Source organism: Diplotaxodon limnothrissa, linkage group LG10 (assembly GCF_057381915.1).
Source record: "Diplotaxodon limnothrissa isolate DT_005_m linkage group LG10, D_limnothrissa_male_GT1.1, whole genome shotgun sequence".
Taxonomy (NCBI): Eukaryota; Metazoa; Chordata; class Actinopteri; order Cichliformes; family Cichlidae; genus Diplotaxodon; species Diplotaxodon limnothrissa.
The window spans coordinates 9,644,157-9,666,893 of record NC_140605.1 but is presented as its reverse complement, the minus strand read 5'-3'; the positions used below and the strand labels follow the sequence as shown (position 1 = coordinate 9,666,893).

Sequence of the window (22,737 nt, the reverse complement as noted above, 5' to 3'; positions counted from 1 at the left end):
GGGACTTGTTTTAAAAATTAACATTTGGTATCAATGTCGGGTTCACGCAAGAGAACATCAACCTTCTGAAAAGGGTGCCACTCAAAGCAGCTGAAGTGGGGGAGATGATTTACTATAGGAAAAACACGTTTTGGTTCTGATACACAACCACAGCCACTCGGTGTCTTGTCTGTAGCCTCTGGTTCAAAGGCGAATGTTGCTTTATGAACATGATAGTTCATTTCGCATTCATATCTTCACGATGTAAACTAAACGATGTAAAAAGACATTTTTTAAAAAGGACCAGCAAAAGGGGCACAATCACAAATATGCCTTGAGGGGCTATGCAGTCTTCATCACATGTGACATTCTCTGTTCTAAGACCCTCACAAAGCCAAATAAACTTCTGAATGAGACATCTTTCCATAAGTTGCTTGAGGTACATCCAGTAAATGGCACATGAACAGAAAGCAACATATTAAACTCGTGATTTTATCATATTTGGGATAAGCATGAAAAAAATCTATATGAAGAATATGATCTTGGATGATCACTTCTAGTTATCTAGAAAAACACACAGGAGCTAAGCTACATCACTTTCTCTCCAGGATAAAGCATGGCAAGAAGACAAACAAAACAAATGACCAAAAGGCAAAACATAAGCCCGCCATTCACACCCACAGTAGAAGGAAAGAAACACACATAGGGAAAAAAGAACAACATGAACACACAGGAATGAGAGAGTAGCTCAGTAACTGATTCTCCTGCAGGATGAAGACTCAGATCCACAACAGCTAGGCTGAAGCACCAACATCCGCGAGTGAGAGAGAGCATATAATCCAGTAGTTTCCCTTTCTGAGGTTTCTCTCAAATTTTTTGCTTTCTTCCTGTGTGTGTGAGGCTAAACTATACAAGTGAAACAAAAAACACTTGACTTGGCTTGTTGTAATCACGCAGTAGAAGGCAAAACTGTAAAGTTTGAGGTCCCTCATACTGGTGCATGTTCAGGGACAGGGAGGGGGCAGCAGAGACCCAGAGTAGATTTGGAGGCACCGTAGTGTAAATAACAGTTAAAAGCAACTGCAGGCTCCTGACTCTGCCTCCTGCCCGAATGAAGATTCGAATTATGTTACTGAGTTATCCCTTGCTTGACAACTGCTGGTTTGGGTTTAAAAGGTCAGCTGGAGGAGTTCATTGAGTTCACATCATTATCTGTCTATCTATAATAACACAGTAATCACATATATATAGTGGCATTGTTATCAGTGTTACCTCCTCAATGTTTACACTCAGTTGAACCTCTCGCAATGTATATATCTTCAAGGTCAGCTAAAGCTTGTGCTTTAAACCTTTGTATAGATAATTTGAAACACGTATTTGCATCCATATTTAGAAAAGTGCTGAAATGTGTTCAGTGCATATAGTACAACAGAGCCCGTTTCGTATGACCTACTATTTTAAAGTATGTGTTTTAGAGTATTTTTGTATTTCAAAATGTGAATGGATCATCTTGGAACGAGATTTATTCCATCTCTCTTCATGTTAAATGACTTCCAAAGCTCCAGAAAGGCAAGCTGTGCCTCATAACCCCAGAGTGAGTTTTTGATATCCAGTCATGTTTGCAATATATCGTCTAGGAAATTTGTTAAATGTCCATAACATGCTTGCTCAAATGTCCCAGATTTGGCCAAAAGCAAGCATCTAATTAGCATAATATTCATATTTCTGAAAAGCTCTTAAGAGCACTTCTGGCATTGTCCATTTCTCTTATTTGCCTCTTATTGCTATAATGTTTGCTTAATGCCTGGCCTGTGCCTAGCGATCGCATGCTGTGCTCATTGTGAATGCAGTGTGAATGTGCTGTTTGGGTATGGGCCCATGCATCTCCAGGGCCCTATAATCAGCTCTAAGCTGCTTCTATCAATCTTCATAACTGTAGTGGGTTGAGGAGGGAAGTGCAGCTAATCAGCTCTAACCGGCCCCATGTTCAGCTTGACTGTCACTGTTATAGCAAGGCCATATGCAAACATTGTCCCTTACATGCGTGTCCCTTACTCACATCTTGGCCATCTCACAGGGCCATTCCACAGATGGCCGGCTCTAGCTGAAGTCAGGTTTTGAAAGGGCCTGTGACTTTCACTGAATAGCTGTTAGTGTAGGTTAATATAGGAGTGGTGGCCCTGCAGCGGTGGCAATCACAGCTCTGATCAGAGCCGGGCTTCAAAGACGTCTGTGCAAGTTGAAGCCAGAGTTGTCATTAGCTTCTGCCCTGTGCTTGACAGCCCTTCCCCTCCCCCCCAACTCCTTCTTCCTGTCTCTCTCTCTCATTCTTCGTCTTTGTCTCCCTCTTATTGCTCTCATTTTCTGCCCATGTGCAAATGGCTACTGTAATCCTGGGCCTGGGCGCTCTGGCCTGTCACTCCACATTTGCACTAAGCATCTTTCCTTCTCTCATCTCCTTTGCCCTAATTGTATTGTAATAAGCAATTACAGATCTATTTATGCACACTAGATCTGAGATTGGGCCACTTTTTAAGAGGCTGTATAGGGGAGTGGAAGTGGACCGAGCGGCGCCCCCTCACCCTGAACTTACAGCTGGGACAAAGACGGCACTGCTGCTAATCGCTCGGCTTTCCCTGTTTCTCTCGCTGATGTTCTAATCCCGCATTACTATCTGGTGCTCTCCTTCTGTTTTCTATCCTGTGCAGAATGCCCTCTAAAGCAAAAGTGATTGTGCTGTTGTTTGTTGTTTATTGGCTGTGTTTTCTCTTTGTGAGTCAGCTCTAGTGATGCAAATGAACAGAGGCAGTGTTTACCTGGACTGGCCATGTTTTCCCTGCGTGTGTATGTTTCTGTGTGTGTGTGTTTGTGTGAGTGCGTGCGCGTGTGCATCGTGCCTGCACAACGTCTAGGCCTTTGATCATACTACATCGCATTGACAGATGCTCTCTGGTGCTTTCTGGTTGCTTATGAACGAGGCCACAGTCAGGATCTGAATGCCAGTAATTATATCTTGCTGTCTTGCTAGAATGACAAGAATTGTGTCTTATACAACAAAGTGCGATGGCTTTTTTTCTATCTGTCCCATTATTTTTAGGTATGAGAAATGACATCGAAATCCCGTGTCTGTTTCCTCCCCGTCTGGGGCTCTGTGTTTACAGCTGTTTGCGAGCCTGTATATGTGAGAGGTTAGGGCCATGATAAAGGCTTACACCTTGTAATCATAGCTGGATGTGTGATCTCAGCGACCTGCCTGCGAACTGGCTTGGAGAATGGTGTGCATGCGTCGTGTGTTTGTGTGTGTTGAAGAGGAGTGGGCGGTGACTGATGCCAACCAACGACAAATTTGGAGTATAAGCTAAAAGCAATCATCAGAGTTAAGAGAAAGAACTGGGTATTGTTTAGAGATTAGATTGGTTATGTGAATTTAATTTGGTTTTTTAAAGGTGTTCTGGGTCAGGTATTCAGGTATGAGGACATTTCGATATTTTTTGTAGAGTATACTTGCAAATCGCTAGTTGTTACATTTGAAATATTCTTACAGGGAAGAACTGCTGTCTAAGCCACAATTCTGTAGCTGACGTTGAGTTGAACACATGATTATGTCATCACATGAATGTACCTTCCTGTTGTGTCAGCCCAAGGCTGAAGGTCCAACTCACAAATCTTTGCATGCTGTTTTCCACCTGACCAGAAGACAGGATTCATTTATCTAAAATTAACACATTTAAAATAAAATTATTATTGTTATTTATTGATATATAAACATAAAATAAACACATTATTATATAGTAAACATAATATTCCTGATAAAATCAGTCAGTCTAAATTACGAACACAGGCATTGGCTCTCTCCTCCATCATTTTCCTCCCTCAGTCTCTTGTTGGCTGCCTGCAGCTACCGCTGCCAGAGAGCTAGCAGCTAGTAGCTAAGTTTAGAATAATTTACCAAATTGACAGCTGCAAATTAGCTACCAGTTTGTCTCTGATAGCTTTCTTTGTTTGCAACAAATCATGTTTTTGTATTTTGTGCTGTTGTCATATGTATATATATATATATATGTATTAGTAAATATAGTATTTATTACTTGCATTTTTAAGCAGGTAACAGGATAAAGGACTCACGAGTTTGAGGCTTCACCTTTCTCGCTTCTCAGTCAATGGAGCGTTGTTATATGTTGATAAACTGAATTGCATTCTGTTGCTTCCCAGTGCTTGCTAACTGCTAATCAAAGCTTGGATAGCTTGCCTTGTGAGTGAATGGTTGTTGTTGCTCCAATAGTCACACCAGCCAAGATAACTCCCTCATCTTCAGTCACCTTCATTGGCAAACATTAAAGCACATTTAAATTGAAGTCTGACCGATTTATCGACAGGCCAATATTAGATAAATGCTGATCTTTCACAATTTGTAACGGCCACTAAAGGAAAATTTAGGAAGTAAAGAGACGGTTGTCGATTACGCGTTGACACTGCGTAAGTTGTTTTCGGAAGGGACACAGAATAACTAGCTAAACAAAAGTAAAAAATAATGATAAGTAGCATAATGATGCATAATGATATGTTAGGGAAATTTGTTTTGTGCATATCTTGAAGGCTGTCGAGATTTTAAATCGGTGACTTTTATTTTACACTTTTTTTTTTACACAAAAATGTGTAGAATTACCAGAAATATCAATCAGCAACGTTATAACATTTAGAAATAAGATTATACAGATTATAAAATAAGATTAATACAAAAAGAAATATGTTAAATGCACATATAAAGCAAAGAGTGATTGCTTTCCAAGGATTATATAGCAATAAATGAATTATTGTCAGGGCTTTACTATGTGTACTGAGAGAGACTGTTTGAATTGGGTGTTTTAGCAGCAATGAGGGAGTCTCTTTCAAAAGAGGGTGTGGATTTGATAACATGACAAAATAAGTATACTACAACAAGTTTTTTGAATTAAAAAGAAAAACAACAACAACAAAAGATGCCAGCATGTCAAGTTTCTTGTAAAACTGTTTTAAGGAGTTCTACTCAGAGGACCAACATATGGGAGGACAGAATGGAAATTTATGCAAATAGGTGCTGCCCCTGATTCATCACTGCAGACTGACCACGGTGGCAGAGGAAATTGAGTCTGAAATTTTACGTCTGGGAAAAGCAAGTGTAAAATCTGCAGCGGTGTTTTTATTGCACGCATAGTGGACAGTTAGGATTGGAACAATGAGCAACAGAGACACACAAAGACATGCACATTAAAAAATGTATTATGAAGTTATTTCACTGGAGCTCTCGTTTATTTATTTTACCTTTCTGTGTCCTCTTCTTTAACATAGATGTGGGGGGGGTGTTAATAGCTCATAGCAGCTTCAGTCCCGTTTAAGTTCCAAGTTAGACCCTACATCTTCCACACGGATTTTTCCCAACTTATTCAATCACTGATGTTTTTGTTGAGATTAGGACATTTGACTGTTGCTTGCAGTCCCAAACGCACCATCTCTACAATCAGTATTCAAAGTGCAGCAGAAGGATACTAATCTCTAAAATTGTCCAGACATGCACCACACGCATCACAACAATCAGACACTAGACTTCATGGCACTTAATGCAAAGTGCAGCTGTGCTCATAGTTAAAAAACCCTGGTAAATAAATAAACTGCAGGGAAGCCAAATTTTGCACTCATTCTAAACTGTGACCGAGTCAGTAAATATTCCCACAAATACTGACATAGGTTTATGTGGTAATTAATCCATTAGATATATGTTTTTAGAGTGTTTTATGAATTAAAAAGTATGAAAACAGCACTCAAAGTATGGCAGAGTTTTAAATAACCTTTTTCGAGCTTTAAAGCGCTGAAAGACGGGGCGATTTTCATGCTAGAAAAAAAGGCAAGGACATCCATCAATAATGTGCGAATAAACACTATTTTCCTCCCTTCTTCTCACCATAAATGTTATCAGCTTACAATTTTTCCAGTAAATATATTACCTGTCTTTGTCGCCATCTGTCATTGCCACGCCTCTCTGAATAGAATTTAAGACAACATGCTTAAAACATCAGAGCCGGATTGTCAAGATTTGCATAAATACGTTGCACTTTTTTTCTGCCTTCTTCTCCTCTACTTTTATATTGTTTCACACTATATTAATCTTCTCTCATATCCTACTTGGAGAGTTAATAACGTTCACTCGTTGCCATTGCATTCTTTGTTTTGCGTGCGTGTTCAAAACACTAATAGCTTTTTTGTAGGTGCAGCACAAAGGCTCTTTGAATTGTGTTTGCTGCCACAGGTAGCAGTCTTAAATTTTCCACAAATAACAATAATGTTGGATACTACAATATTAGCTACAGGCTTATCTATTCAGGTTTCCTTGACACTCGCAGCAGCAGTAGCAGCCCCTGCTTTTATAGTGCACACTTAAACCAGGAGCCAAATGTTATAAAGGATTTGCAATGAGATACATTGTTTACACTTACTGTGGATACAAAGAATGTCATTATATGTCTTCACAGTGAAACAGTCTGGTCTTGAGTGACTTTGTGCGGTATGGCTTAAAAGATATGTTCCAAGTTGCTTTTTCTGTCTTTTTTTTTTTTGAGTCAGAGAACATGTTTAAGGAGAGGAAACTGTCTTTGTTTTTATTGCCTATACTGTGTGTTTGTGTTTGTGCGTCTCTGTGGCCAAGTCCTATCCTCCAGCAAAGAAAAGTAAATTCATTTCTTAATTTAAACATTAAAAAATATATTTGTTTCCAAGTGGAAAATGGTGATTATGAATGGCATGTATCACTTCTAGTTAGCTTTCCTAAAACCTTTAATTGAGTATCATACAAAAGTGATTAAGAGAACTTTGCACAAATTCAGAATTTATTAAACATAAACATTCAATTTAATGTCAAGTACTGTTGCATTCACTGCGGGTCCAATTAAGGACTGAGGATTGCCAGACCCTCTGCAGCCCACTTCCACGTCCCTTTTTGTTGGGTTGGTCTCCTTGCAGAATAATTGAGTGTGGCAGCAACACGTGTGCCTGGTGTCCCAGTGCTATTTCAAATACACCTTCTTGGGTTTTACTTGCTGGGGGATTCCTCTTTCAGACACCCGGTTGGTTTTGGTGCTTTTGGCTGTGGTTGATGCATCATGCATTAGTATATTGGCTTGGGTTGGCTTCTCTTGTTGACATGGAGGTTTGTCCAGTTCTTCTCTTGTGATGGAGAGATATTAATTCTAAATAAATCTCCCTTTTGTCAAACTGATGAATGGAATTTGATATTGTATTATGCAATTCCAATATTATTCTATTGGTTTTTGTAATACACTTGGCCTTTAGCATAAGTTTGTGTTATGTTCCATCTACACTGGCATCAATTCAGGCTTTTTGGGCTTCAGACTAAAGTTATAACAGTAAAAATACATAGAGTGCAGTACACAAAACAGTTTTAAGTGCTTTTGGAAAACTACATGTGAATAAAACGGCTTTTAAAAAAAATAAAAAATAAAATGTGGATTGACAATGACAGTCTTTTTTTTTATGTATTGAAGTACCCTGGACAATGAAACGTTGTGTTCCAGTGATTTACAGTTGAAGGATTGCTATTTTAAATGCTCCGTTTGATATCCAAAAAAATATGATTAACTGGAGGGCCAATCTAAATGCAAAGTTCTGAAAAAAGATTTATATTGACAATTTGAGTTGTGCTTTTTATTAAAATCGAGATTCCATTATGTGACCCCCCCCCAGTCTCTTTCTAACTTATAAAAATATTAAAATAGTCCAGGGCTAGTCCTCATTACTAAAGTGAAGGCACAGTGAGATAGCTTCTGCCATTTTTTTTCTTGATGACCTCACAGAAAAGGTCATGCTGTTCTTAGAGGTATATGGTTAGTCATTTGGTTCCGTCTGTCTTTGTTTAAAACTGCTAACAGGTGTTGATAAGAGTGCACCAGAAGCTTTTTACTTTTTTTCCCCTTTGGTCTCCCTCTCATCTGTGGCACGCCTTCTATTACCATGATAAATGCACTAGGGCAGTAATTGTTGTAGCCCTTCGCATGCACAGCCTCGCACACTCAAGAAATTAGAAACACATCGAAGCAGAGGCACACACGAACTTTCTGATTCATGCTGATAACTCTCCTTACTGTCTCTTAGGGATGTGCGAAAATAACTGAATGTTTGAAAAATTGGGTTAAAGGAAAACTGGGTTGAAGTGTGGTCCATTTTTTAAAAGTGTCAGCTTGAACTGAATGTTGTTGAAAAAGACTTTTTAAAATACTGCAGGCAGACCGGAATGATCAGAACTTAAATGGCTTTAAATGCAGCGCAGGGAATTTTCAGTTTCTTCGTGACTGTTATTGCATAGTTTGTGATTTAGTTAAGAAAATTCCTTCGTTAACATGTAAAACGATCTGTGTCAAATTAGATGCAATTTCAAAGTCATTTCATCCAATCGACTCGATGTTAATGCTCCTGCTACATATTTTAGAAAAATAACAGCAGTTATGTAAATTGTTATGAAACGAGAAATGCATTTTGTGCTTTAAAAAGATAAATCCTAAAACAAGACAATCGTTAACAACGTTTGCTCCTTGTATCTCAAGTATGGCAGGAAAACTTCTCAACAGCACGATCAGCGTGATGAGATACAAAATTTACTGTTCGTTGCGAGCGTTGACTTTGGAGTTATGGTTTACTATGTGTCAGTACAGAAGAAGAAAACAAACAAACAAAAGAAGAGATGAGTCTTTTACTTTTAAAATTAGAATTGGGCTAATTAAAGAGCTCAAATGCTGCATGTTGCTAAGGCTTCTGACACTTCGGGATTGCAGGGTAGGCTGACCCAAGGACATATTTTAGCAAACCAGACATCTTGTACTGAACAGTGCAAGATGAATAGACGTGCTGTTAAACCCCAACTGTGAACTGTGATTGCAACAATCCCTATTCTGTGTTGTTCCTTGTTTACTATGCCACATGTCAGCGTTGGTGCTCCAGTTGCTAGTGGAACAGCTATAAAAGCATGGAAGAAGCAAAGACTCATCAGTTAGGCAATTTCACATCAACAATGTCAACACTCTTTTTTTTTTTTTTTTTTTGGTATGTTTACGTTAATTCTTGTCTTAACTGCAAAACACGGCAATGTCCCAAAAGCTCAGGCGATAACAATTCCCTCTTCTCTTGCTCTAACCCTCAAAATGTTCAGTGTAATACTTGGTGTGAAGGCTTTGTTGCACTTAAGGTAACATAATGTGTTGTCATCAACTCAGTTAATGGCATTTTCACTTCATCTGTCTGTATTTCTGAGGAGTGAGGAGGTAGATTTAGATAGAATCCAGCAGAAACTTCTAAATGTCAGTAGACAATGCAGACTGTAGAAGGACTGTGGAATGAAACAAGAAGTACAAATTAAATTGGTGACTTACTCACACTTAAATTTTTCAATTTATTCATCTTGGTTTCATTGCAATTATTTATTTTTACTAATAAATACCAGTAAATTATATTCGATCAGATATAGTATCTTTTTAAGACCAATAAAATAATGATATTTCGGTATTTAAAAATCTGGCATATCGGATATATCGACACAAAACACAAACACATTTCTCCAACATTTATTATATTCAGTTATTATTGAGTCCTTATTCAGATAATATGACAATGCAGTTTAAAAATAAACTCATGGTCTTGTCACAATGAGTCGTGGATTATGGTCCAACTGCTCAAATCATCTGTTTGCTGTTTAGGTTCCAAGCACTTTTTGCCAACAAGGAAGCTGTAGAGTGCCCTCTGGTGGACAAATGATGTGGAAAATTGTTGAAGGGTGTTTCTCCCATCTCTTCATTATTTTTCATTTATTGGCTGTTATGAATGCTGATACTAATACATTGGCGTGTAGCGGATCTATCAAGCTCTATTATCAGATAACACATGCTGGTAACTGATTCATTCATCAAAATTACACATATGCACATACAAAATATATGAGGCTAGTAGGAAAACAGATATAGCCTCAATTATATGACAATATTTTAAGGAAATGTACAGTAATGATATGTCTGACGACATCGAACACGGTTTTATTTGCGATTGCAGCTCATGGGTGCACTTATTAGTGCAAACGTAATGAAGGATAGTTTTCGTCCTTCTTTCAGCAAACCTGATATGATAACCTAAATGTAAGATACATTCATCAATCTAATTAATTTTCCCCCTAAAATGATGGCAAGCAAGGTGTATACAAAGAGACAGCCCAGTAGCTCTGTATTGTATTGTTGTGGAGGTTCACTGTTTAGATGCGGTCTTCATATTGGTGTGTAGTGGCCTTTTCACGTAGTGCTGCATGCTCTTCATTTCAGTAGCATTATGGAGCTTCTAGGTGCCCTTCACGCGCTAAGGGATGTTACACTGGGATTCTGTGGTGTGCTTTTGGAGGGATTTTAGCTGGAGGCGCACATCTCAGGAGAGTAGCCACAGTACACAGTCGTCTCCATTTATAGACCTTTTATCTAAACACATTGAGATCACTTGTAACCCTTTGCATATCGTTGAAAATGGTTGCAAACATTAAAAGTACTATGATGTACAGCTCCGTCCCTGCTGTGTTCACTTATGTCACTTATATCTTTCCTACATTTCAAATGTATAATTAATATGATAGTTGGTGTGATAAGGAAAAGAAATCAATATAATTTCATCTTACATTATGATCTGTGTATGTTTAAAGACAAATAAGCTAACGCAGTTGATTCCAATAAGTTCACTCACTTTGCCGCTCTGGCGCTATGAGGCTTAATGCCTGTTGTCACCATGGAGAGAGAAATAAAGAAAGTAATTGTGTTGTGCCAGGGCTCAAGCAATCCTATCAGCTATTGGGCACACATGTCAGAGTATGAAGACAGGGCTGAAAACTTGACCAGTTCCTGCCTGATGGAGTGAGGCTGAAATATGAGCAGGGGAATGGGTGGCCCAGAAGGAAAGCAGGAGAAACAGCTGATGTGGAGAGGCAAGCAGACATGAACATTGGCTTGTTTATTTTTAGTTTTTAGTTTTTTTATACCTAGATTGGCAATGATAAAAGTGAGTGATGTTGATAAATGCTTGCACAGCCAGTTTATCAGCAGCTGTCTGGCTGGGGGTTGCCTGCGGCAGCGTCCAAGGCTGATAACCCCTGAGGCCCGAGGCATGATGTTGGGAGGAGGAGGGGTTCAGAAGATGATGCAGCTGCTGGGTTTTGGCCAGTGAATAACCCTAATTTAGTCAGTTGATACTTTGCATGTCCGCCAGTAGTCAAGGGCTGCAAATCAGTGAATAAGAAACATCATCAAGCTTCACTGAGAGCCTGTAAAGGTTTTTACAGAGCAGCAAATAGAAGTATTAAATGAAAGCAGGGAAAGAAAACAACTCTTATATTCTCATCACCACGAGGGAAAACCCACCAGAAAAGAGTGGCATCTTTACCTTTACTCTGATCTGGTGACATCTTAGACTCAGCTTGTCAGGCTCGGCTTTGTAATGCTAGACTTGACTCGGCTTTCTTCAGTCTAAGCTGTACTCTCTCATCCTCAGGTGTGCTTTGAGATTATCATTGCCACGTTGACATTAGGTGACACTGCATGTTAGTATGCATAATTTGGCTGGTACTACCTCTTTACCACGCGAACCTTCTAATAGCAATTTAACCTAAGGACTAACAGAGATACCATCTTGGAAAGCTTGACTTACGATGATTTAACTCACACAGATGAACTCAGATTTCGCTTTATAGCATGTCAAACACTGGATTTACTGATTTGTTTGTTTTTCTATGAATTGTTCAGGCTGATATCTGCAGCAATATTGATGGTCAAGAGTATTTAGACACCTGTGTGCCATCACTAATTACTACACAAGCTGTGTTTGCATATTTAAACCTGTGGCCCATTGCACATTCTCATGAAGTTGATGAAGCGCTGAGTGAGACTCGTTGCTCTTGTCAGTGTAATAAAACATCGCTGATTACATTTTTACTGGTTGAGCGTGCAGTGTCAGCCCCGGCCTCTTGTGGTTACTTTTTTTCTGGTTATTTGTTCATCTTGGCGGCATCCCCAGGCCTAAAGAAGATGCTGTGCGCTGAGCTCTTTTCCCTTCTTCACCTTTAAATTAGAGTTAAAACTGGGAAATGACTTCATTTCTTTTCCCTTTTTTTGTTTTGTAGTTGGATTAATTGAGTTGTATGATAAAACAATATTTTTTTTAAAAATCACTTGCGCAAAATTCATGAAAAAGAAACTAACTGTAGGAGAGGACCCATGTGTGGGAGGCTGTGTGCATATGTGCAGGCTATGTGCCTGTGAGACTGTGTGCACCTGGAAAGCACTTGGCAGATGGTTCTTCAGCTCTAGTTGAATGTCACTTCTTTTTTTCTCAGTGTTAAGCCTCTTTCATAGATGGAAAGTGTTTCGGTCAGCATTTTGATCAAGGTAGACTCTTTCAGCTTTCTTGATTGTTTGCCGGGCATCTCCAGAGTATGTTTATCCAGCCCCCATCATTTATTTCTGTTTGATTTAGGCGAGCCGAGAGAGATCAGAGCCGTGACTTTCTCCACTGCGTTTTCTGCCTCTTTTTTTTTTTTTAATTTGTTTGTTTTGCCAGTTAGATTACAGAGCGGTGCATCAAAAATCATTATATACCACATCGTATCAGCGCGTTTTCAATCTGTAGACAGAGACAGTAAATATTTTGTTTGGGTTAATGTGGTCTTCTTCAAAGTACAGTAATCTTGTTCTTTCTCTGTTTGCACAGGCCAAACTGGTACAAGAAAAACAAGCTGACCTTATAAGATGCATCATAAGTTAAAGTAAAAACCTACCATGTCTTAGTAAGGTGTTGGGCCAGCATATACAAAGAGAACAGCTTCAGTGTGCTTTGGTATTGATTCTCCAATCTCTGGAGCTCTACTGGAGGGCTTGAGCACAGTTTTTCCAAAACATATTCCTTCATTTTGGGTTTTGATCGTGGTGGTTGACAGCACCTGTTCAAAAATCTATGCCCTATGTTCAAGAATAAGGAAAAACACTGACTGTTGTTTGGGTGAAGAAGCAGAAGAAGGTACTGCAATTTCACGGCAGGATTTCCAACATCATCATACATGTCAAAACAGAAAAACTCTTTATTGCCTTGGGACAGAAAAGAGGATGGATGGATAGTTTGTATTTAATTGCAGTGATCCTTTCCTCCAAACCAGAGCCACTGGATCCTTTCACTCTGGGGTCAAGGGCTCAACTTTTCTTCTCAATGTGTCCCTATTTGTTCCAAAATTAGGTCAGACTTTCATTCCACTAGCTCGTCATTCTTCCTCTTCACATAGGTAATGTAGGGCAGTTTATAAATATTTTTAGCTCGGACTTTGGATTCCTAACAAGATAATTGATTTACAATTGTATTATTGGCAAATTCTATTTCCGAATGACTCTCTATTTTTGTCTTGTGTTCTGTTGGGGACTTTTGCCCCTCACTAGAAGCCCAAACTGTGTGTGGAGTACACATTGTAAAGGCGTGGTTAGTTTGTGTATATGATAGCGTCACGCAATACAGATTTGTCAGCTCCACATCTATGACGCAAATCTCCTGTTCTATTATATCCTGAAGGTGCTCTATTAGATTGAGATCGGGTGACTGTGAAAGCCATTTGAGTACAGTGAACTCACTGTCAGGTTCAGGTAACCAGTTCGAGATGAAAATCAGCTGAATATGAGCAAACTAAGCCAAGTCTTACAAGAATGGACATGATAAGCAGCAGGTTTTGGGGTTTAAACCATGATCAGTTTACACTAAGGGGCCCAAAATGTGCCAAGTAAATATCCCCCACACCTTTATACCACCAGTAGCCTGACCCTTTGATACAAGTTGGGATGTTTTCATCTTGTTTAGTTGTTAGCCAAATTGTGATCCTGCCGTCTTAGTATCACAGCAGAAATCGAGACTCATCAGATCAGACAACATTTTTTCCAGTTTTCTGCTGTGCACTGTTGGGGAACGGTGGGAACTGTAGCCTCCGTTTCCTTTTATTAGCTGACAGGAGTGGCACCCAGTGTGGTCTTCTGTTGCTGTAGCCCATTTCACAGGCTGTGTGATCAGAGATGCTCTTCTGCATACCTCGGTTGTAACTAGGGGTTACTTGAGTTACTGTTGCCTTCCTATTAGCTTGAAGCAGTCTGGCAATTCTTTTCTGAACTACTGATCACTTGCTAGTCTCTGTTTTTTTTTTTACCCATTCTCTATAAAGTCTGGTTGTTTCCTATCTGGCACCAACAACCATGCCACATTCAAAGACATTTAAATCACCTTTCTTGCCCATTCTGATGCTCAGTTTGAAGTAAACAGGTCATAATGATCTTGTCTACATGGCTAAATTCACTGAGCTGCTGCCATGTGATTAGCTGATGAAATAGTTGCAATAATGAGCAATTAGCGGTTATACCTAATAAAGTGGCCAGTGAGTATAATTAGATGTGACTCCTGACCAACATGGTTTAATTATACTGGTTTCAGAAAGTAGGAGGCATCATACAAAACCCTTGTAATTTCAAGTCAAGCAACACATGTATTTTTTCCCATAAACTATGTCTTACGTAGCATAACTGTGGACATAGTAGGGCACAGCGAAAGGGAACGTGGCTTATCTCTGTCAGTAGTTGAGGATGTGCAGCCTGGTGCCTGCAGCTCACTGTGGCTGCTCCTTCTTTGTTCCATTAGCGCCTGCCGTATTTCAAACTGCGGGAAGATGCTGAAAATGACCACTGTCTTGTTTTGTCGATGCATATTTGATGAATGATAGCCTTTAGTGCAACACTCACTGATAGACACTACATTTGCGGTGACTACTTCATAAAAAAGGCCATTTGTGTTTCGCCACTTACTGTAGATGCTTTTAATGTGAAGCTGCAGCAGAAGGAAATGTTCTGATCGCATTAGCAGCAACTAAATACAGCTTCTTTTTTTTCCTTTTTTTCTTCCGGGAAAGTCACCACAGACATGGGTGATAATACCGGGCATTGATAAATATTGCATTACTCTCAGCAGTGGGCCATAGAGCTCGATCAACACTGTGCTACCGCATTTGGCAATAGATAGATTAACAAGTGATGTTTCCAAAGTTGATGATTAATTGACCTCACTAATGCCATAACCAGCATAATTGCGAATTTTCATGATCATAATAAAAATACGTTTAGCATTCTCTTTGTACCATTAAAAGGTAGAGCTACTAGCGAGGACTGGATCAGATAATAAGCTGCAATGTGATCACCACTGAAACAGTCTGAGGTGAAAGTCATTCTCCCTACAGTGTTAGAGGCAGCCTCTCATTGCAGAGTCAGATGAGGCCAAAGCATTAATCATAATAACATCATATCCTGCACTTAAAAGAGAAAATACAAATAACACAGACCCTTTAATACGGTTTAATTTGTTAGATGTTAAGGGGTTGTGAGTTTATGAAAACACTTGGTGTGTTGAGAAATATTGCTACATAAATATCACTTCATTTAGTTTACCAGCTAATTTTTAATTGGTGCAGCCTTGTGTGCGTGGAAAAAAAAAAAAGATTTTACACTCATGCTGATGTTGAATTGTTGCCGTGATTCCCTCTTAAATTGTCTTCCTAAATTTAGCATGTAGTCGGCAGCAGATGTTTGTGCCCTTTTTGATACTGTGGGTAATAATCCTTAATATTCTCGCTGTTTGAAGCTAAATGAGGCTTTAATGCACTCTGATTCCATCTCCTAGCTCTCATTAATTGTTTTTCTTTTTTTTTTTTTTGGAAAGTCCATAAATTATTTATTTATTTATTTTTGGTAAGATAAACAAACTTTTAAGGATGAAATTTTTAATTCTCTCACAATCTGATTTGATTTGCGCGTCCGTCCGAAAAGCAATTGTGCAGAAAAGGCGCATGACTAAAATATTTTTGTTTTTCCTTCTAAAAGCTCAAGTGTTTGTGATCTTACTGGTGCTACTTTTTTTAATCGTTGTGTGAATGCATGTATTCCTGTTTAGCATCACACTGTCTTTGCTCTGTTACATCCTCCAACCCAGGTGCTGCTCACTTACTGTGTATGAAGTCTCATTAAAGGTGTTGCACAAAGCATTTGAAGCTTTGTCACTAATCATCTCCTGTCGCCCTTTTTCCTTCCAGATGGTCACAAGAACAAAGAAAATATTTGTGGGTGGCTTGTCAGCCAATACAGTAGTGGAAGACGTGAAGCAGTATTTTGAACAGTTTGGGAAGGTAAGACTTGTTTTTTCTTATCATCGCGCGTGGTGTTGTCACAATAGCCCGCACTTTAACGCTTCTCAATTCCCATTAAATGTTGGATTAACTCCGGTGTAACTTTGACCTCTTGACCAGCATCTCAGTCTTTATAGCTATCTCAAACGTTGAGCCTTAAGAGGAATCAGCAGGGCAGGTTTTTCCCTTTATCTTTACAGTTGAACAAATGAATATGTGTTTCGACAGGCAAACATCTGAAGATATAGTAGCTTCACGCAGTGCACCATGGCTGGTCAGCAACATGTATTTTACGTACAGAGCAAACAAGCAGTGACAACCAGCTGCCATGACCAAACCACCCTACAAAGAGGGAAAAAAACCTCCGAACAAAAACAAATAATGTTTTCTTTTTATCTGTGATAGCATAACATAAGAATCCAATACAACTCAGGATTGGAAATAAAGTTTCAACGGGCTATTGTGACGGCATTGGCACAGCCTTGTATTTAGCTGTCTGTTTCTTTATGCTGCTGCTTCGTGCTGTTCTCACACGCAAATCCCCCCACCCATGAGTGAGGCATATATGCACACCAATCTATACAAGGACGTATATATAGCGCTCTCACATGCTGACTCTAAAAGATGCGCGTGCACACACACACACACACACACACACACACACACACACACACACACACACACACACACACACACACACACACACACACACACACACACACACACACACAAACAGTCTTTGATACAGTGGCAGCATTTCACAGATAATTTCCCCACACTGAGCAGAGATCCATTTCCCTCATGTCATAATCCACATCAGTCAAGGTCACCTTCAGCTGATACAGTCCCTGTAACATCAGCACTTGACCTTGAGTTTAAACAATTTTAGTGAGGATGGATTTTTCATGGGCACATAATGTACCGCGGTACTGACGGAGACAAAAGAGGCCTTAGAAATTAATAGAAACTGCATTTTTTTTCTTGTTCAGAGACAATATGCAACCAGCTCTCCCCTATGAAGCCCACTGTTAGTTTCTTGACTGACAGTGAGCAAGGTGAAGGACTTTGTTTTGCTCCCTTTTTTTCAGTTGGAAGTGGCATCGAAGACCTCACCGTGGCCTGGCCTGCCATTCCAAATAAAGATGGCTTATTTGCACAATAGAACGCAGCAAGCAAATATTCAGCACGACTTTGCAATCAATGGATGTGAGAAAGGGCTCGAAATGATTTTCGACTTGATTGAATGACATAATTGACTTGATTATACAAAGTTTTTTCCCTCCTTGAGGAATCCTCAAATGCTTAGGAGGAAACAAACAAATCAGACTGATTGAGCGAGATCTTGTGCATGTTTCTGTGTGTGCTTTTATAGCCTACTTGTGCATGCTTGGATGTGTTAGCAGTACTGCTCTTGCCATGCGTGAGTGTGTCAGCGATTAAGTGTATTTATGTGGGTGCGTGATTAGGGCTGCGTGTGCGTATACGTGTGCACGTACATATGTGTGCGTACGAGCGCGTTTGAGTGCCTTCGGCACAAAAAAAAAAGAACATCAGAGGTTGATACTTGGGGCTATGGCAGACAAGATACAGAGCAAAAAAAAGAAAGTGGTTCTCTCTGTTTTGTGTGTGTCCTTTCTTTCAGCCTTACACACCCCAGGATTTATTAAATAACCTGCCTGTCAGTGCAACCTACCATTATCGCCACATACACACCACTCTAAAGACTTATCCACAGAAGGAAAAACCAATTAATTCAGTTTCCCCTTCATAGAATCTTGGTGGCAGTATGTGTGTCAGTCTGTCAGTCAGCCATCAGTCCGTCTTTCTGTCTGTCAGCCTATGTGCATGTCAAGGGGGACATTAGCCAGCATGGTGGCAGGGCAGCTAGTCATTTATATTTCTGGGAAGTCTGTTTTGAAACACTTATCAATCATCAGAGAACTTCAGCTTAAGGCACCAGCGAATGTTCTTTCTCACTGGGAACAGGCCATTTCACTGATATTATTTAGCAACTCCTCTGTCTATATATATATATATATATATATATATATATATATGCTATGTCGCCAATTAGCAGGATGTGGTCTGCAGAGAAGGCGGTGGTTGGGAGGCAGTGAAGGAGAAACAGCTGGTGTGGCCACAATTGGGTCACAGGTTTTGTCTGTAACCTCCACACCTCCTCTCCCTCCCACCTCAGTCCCTCCCTTCTGTCTCCATTCTGTCACGGTGGAGATGTGGCATTTGTTATGGGCAGAGGCTGACAGCTCTCATGCACATCAGTCTCACTGCCACTCTCCCAGCCGTCACTATTAGGAAAGTGCCTGAGCCTGGCACAACTTCAGAGGAGCTGCTCCACAGCCAGAGACACTTTTTTGTCACCTACAGTACATGCTGGAGGTGTGCATTTGAAGTGATTGTGACAGTCATTTGAATGGAACTGAAGTGTGGTTGTGTTTGACTGATTCTAATGCATCTCAGATGGATCCCATTACCTGCCTAATAGTAGCCACATCCTGCCTTCCATTTTTTTTCTTTTTTCCCAGGCTGCACAATGCACTTTACCCCTGCAAGCCAGATGAGACAATCTTATCAGTACTGCCTGGCCTCCCTTTATATTCAAGGACTCTTAACTGGAGGCTGCTGCTGCTATTTCTGTCTTGCAATAAAGTCAAATTAATCATTGTGCTGTTTGTGCACTATGTGCTACTGTGCAGACTTTAAGAAAAGACTGTTAGCCTTTACATATAGCACTTTGGGTCATTTCCCCTCATATTTAGACCTTTCTTGTTGACATTTTTCCCATTTTTTTAATCTCATATTGCTAGGTTTGCAATATGCACAGTCACTTGTAAGCATTCTTAATTCATTTAACTCGTCAAAGCTGCCTTTGCTTTTGTCTGTAGTTTGCACAACAACAACAACCCTCTGCAGACTGCTTTTGTTTCTGCCCTGCACAGTGGTGTCACAGCGACCAAGGTTTGAGCTATTTCCCACCAAATGCTGTGTAGATGGATCTATCATTAATAAGATTACTGCAAGAAGTTAATTTGATGATTGGAAATTCATTAAAGCCTTAGTCCTAATCACTGTACTGCACCACCTGTCAAGCTAACATTCTCCACTGCGATTTAGACCGCATGAGCAACATCTCGGTCTCTACACTAGCTTTAATGTGAGCCCTCAAAGAAGCCAGCAGATCAGGTTTGCCTGTTTTCTGCCAGCAAGATCGACAAGATAAATAAATGTGTTGTGACCATGCAGTTGATAGGCAGTAGCTTCACAAAGCCCATCGTGTGGCATGCTCAGACACCATATATTTAGTTAAGTACTTAACTAAAAGAAATGTGCGTGCATAAATTGGTAACGTTTTCCTTTAAACTATATCTGTTGGGTTGCTGTCTAGATTCAAAAGAACTGAAATAATAAAGTTTTCATATTTCAAAATTTTGTTTTGGACTTAAGCAAGTATGTCATTATCATTTTCCAAACTCTAATAGTACGCCGATGTCACCAAAATGTCGCTGACGTAGGCACTTGATTAAAGATGAGAGTACGTTTGTTGACACCTCAGAAATTTGCATGCGGTGTGCAACCCGAGGCCTGCCCTGGCCTCAGACGAGCTCTCCCTGCAGTTAAAGTCCTAGTTAGCTGTGTTGGCTAATGCTTCCTCATTGGTTTATTGTAATCGGCTTTGAGTGCGTCTCATAGTGCCTTTATTTGGCTGAGCTGAAACAACTACAGCTCACTGACTCAGTTCCTGCAGACCTGAAGCTGACGGTCAGTTTCATCAGAACTACTTGCTTCCATGTCACTGGGCTGCCACAATCATCCCTTTATGTTTAGGCGGTCCTAGGTCTCTTGCTCCACTGGTCTAGAGCCAGATCCTGGAGGTGGAGCTCAGTGGCAGCAAGAGAAGGAGGCGCTTAACCAATTCAGTGCCACTGGGCTCAGGAGCAATAAAGGTAGACACATAGTTTATCACTGAGTTATAAAATACAGCAGTGGTCTTACAGTGGAAAAAAAAGAAGAAACAAATAGCAGATGAGAGATGTGACTGCTAGAGTGATGGCTTGTGTTGGAGGACACTGGAAGGATGAGTGAACTGATGGAAAGATCACTGTCAGAGTGCCTTCTCCCAGCCGAGAGCCGCTATGTGCTGTTTCACCCTTGGCTAGGGAACTAGCTGCATACTTCTCTTATACTTTCACTGAAAGGAAGCAGATAAGAGGCAGAATTAAAATGCAGCCATCGGAAAAAGATTCCTTGGTTAGTGCATGAAATTTGTTCTGTGGCTCTGGTAATCTAATACCACGGCTGACATTTTGCGTGCCCTTAGATTTTGTAAATGGCAAAAAAATAACTCTGTGACCGCCTGTAAAGACCGTATGAATTAATTTTGCATACCTGCCCAGGGTCCTTAAAGACATTCAAGGTTTTCAGGTATTCAGAGAAAAAAGCAGCCCTGATGACAATGATCATTATAGAATATAGAGTACTGTGGCATGCCGTTCTCGCAGAGCCCATTTCAATCAGTGCTCAGAGATTGCAAATCACAAATAATAATTGATCTCATCACTCCTGTCTTATCTGTTTGATTTTAGATTAAATTTAACCTACGATGGCACTTAGGCTCTTTCAACAACCCATCCACTAAGCTTAAAATAGAAACCGTTAGCATGCGCATTAATTGCACTTTGGGCTTGTTCACATGTTCAACATGTTCATTGGCTGAAATGGCAGACATGGATGATCATTGCAGAAAAGTACACTTCATGCGAGGGAAAGGAACCTAATCAAAAGGCCACAGTTCTTCATTCCACTTCCTCGGCTGGTGCAGGTGCACATTTGCATGCCATTTACATGGTAGCTCACAGTGACCACCACTACTCCATCGTCTCGGTGTCCATCATCTGCTGACATTCTGTGATTGTTTCCTCTCTGCAGTGACTCCCCCAATCAGCCGAGGATATAGTCTGGTTCCAGTGATTATAAGGAGTGATCAGAGCAGCAATGATGGAGCTTGTGCCTTGCAATGGAGATTTAGCCAGAAGCTTCAATCTCATTGCAGTCACTTGTAGTTAGTGACTGAGACTAGCAATGAGAAGGGCAGTGCAATATAAATGAATTGGCTATGAATGTGGATATGGCCGCGGTACTGCAGGGACACACGGGGGGAAGGGGCCCGTAAGACAAACTATTTCATATCCCCCTCGACCTTTATTTGCCCAGTGGCCCAGCAACATTTTCAATAGAGTAGCTTTTAAATGGCCGTAAAAAAATTGAGATCTATTGCAGGTCTGAGAGCGTTTCTTGAGTGTATGTCTTTGTGTAAGAGAGTGAACGTGTGTATGTGTTAATGCATATGTCTTTACTGCAGATTGCTGCAGACCTTTAACAGAGGATTAAATAGAATTCAGAGCACTAAGTAATAGCACAATATCAAGTGGTCTTTAACAACTAGATGCTGTGCAGTATAGGCGGCTCACGAAAAAGAGCTGTGGATCAAGGGAGATTGACACCTTTCTGTAGGTCTGTAGCCTCATCTCCCAGCTGTCCCTCCTGAAATGGCTTCCCCGGGGATAAGCCGGGATTGGCTTGATTGTGTTATCGGCGACTGATCGGGTCATTGAATGATGGAATTTTGAGCCCCTGTTCTGCTTAAAGAATGAAATGTTTAAAAAAAGATTGACTGTGATTGGATCAGATCCAGCACCTGCTCAAAGGGGGTCAATCAGGTGAAGGCAGGAGGCAGCAATCTCTCTTGTGACATGAGTAGACCGGGGAATTATTGTGTGTGTTGGGGTGGAGTGTTGATGGTGGTGGTGGATAGATGGTTGGAAGGAGGCAGAGATGCCATTCACCAGAGGAAGCGGTTTTAAAAATGTCATCAGAGGAAGTGTCATGAGTAATTTGCAGCGGTCTCACCATCAGACTGGTGTGGAGGTGGACACCTCGGCTTTGCAAACTGTGGTCTAGTCCTCAGGGAATCTTATGTGGGAGAGCACTTCTGAGACTCAAAATGAGCTTTATTTCCCAGATGCCTATGAAATATGCTTCGGTATATGCTATGTGTGTGTTCTATAGATATATAGGTAGATGGATAGACAGGGTTTAAATCCCTTTAAAAAAAAAAAAGGTTTGCCCTCGTCTGACATTTTTTATAGAGCATGACTCAGCAACACCTGCGAAACAAGCTGTTGACACAGTACAGCTCAAATGATGACAATGCACATTTCTTACCAACATATAAAGTGATACTCAGAGCTGTACAGATCATTTGTGCTGTCCTCTGCATGGATTTATCCCAAATGAGCCACTGCCTAAACAGCCAGTCATATTTTACAAGTATATGACAAACAGAATAAAACAGCCATCAGTAGCCAAACAGTAGTAAAAGAACAAAAGCTTCAAAATCATGTTGAATAATATTTCTGTGATATACTTTGAAAATTAAGACGAGACAAAAGTGTGGAAAGAATACTGCATTGCGGTGAGAG

The 22,737-nt window shown here is 40.2% G+C and overlaps 1 protein-coding gene across 11 annotated transcripts in view; it reads left to right on the top strand.

The window, feature by feature from the left end:
* msi2b (musashi RNA-binding protein 2b) overlaps positions 1–22,737 on the top strand; it is a 288,895-nt gene that overhangs the window by 71,579 nt on the left and 194,579 nt on the right. For all 11 annotated transcript variants that reach the window (XM_085364359.1, XM_085364356.1, XM_085364361.1 and 8 more), the window contains exon 6: positions 16,148–16,240. In XM_085364359.1, the coding sequence (XP_085220485.1) occupies positions 16,148–16,240 (93 nt within the window). The remainder of the gene's footprint in view (positions 1–16,147; positions 16,241–22,737) is intronic.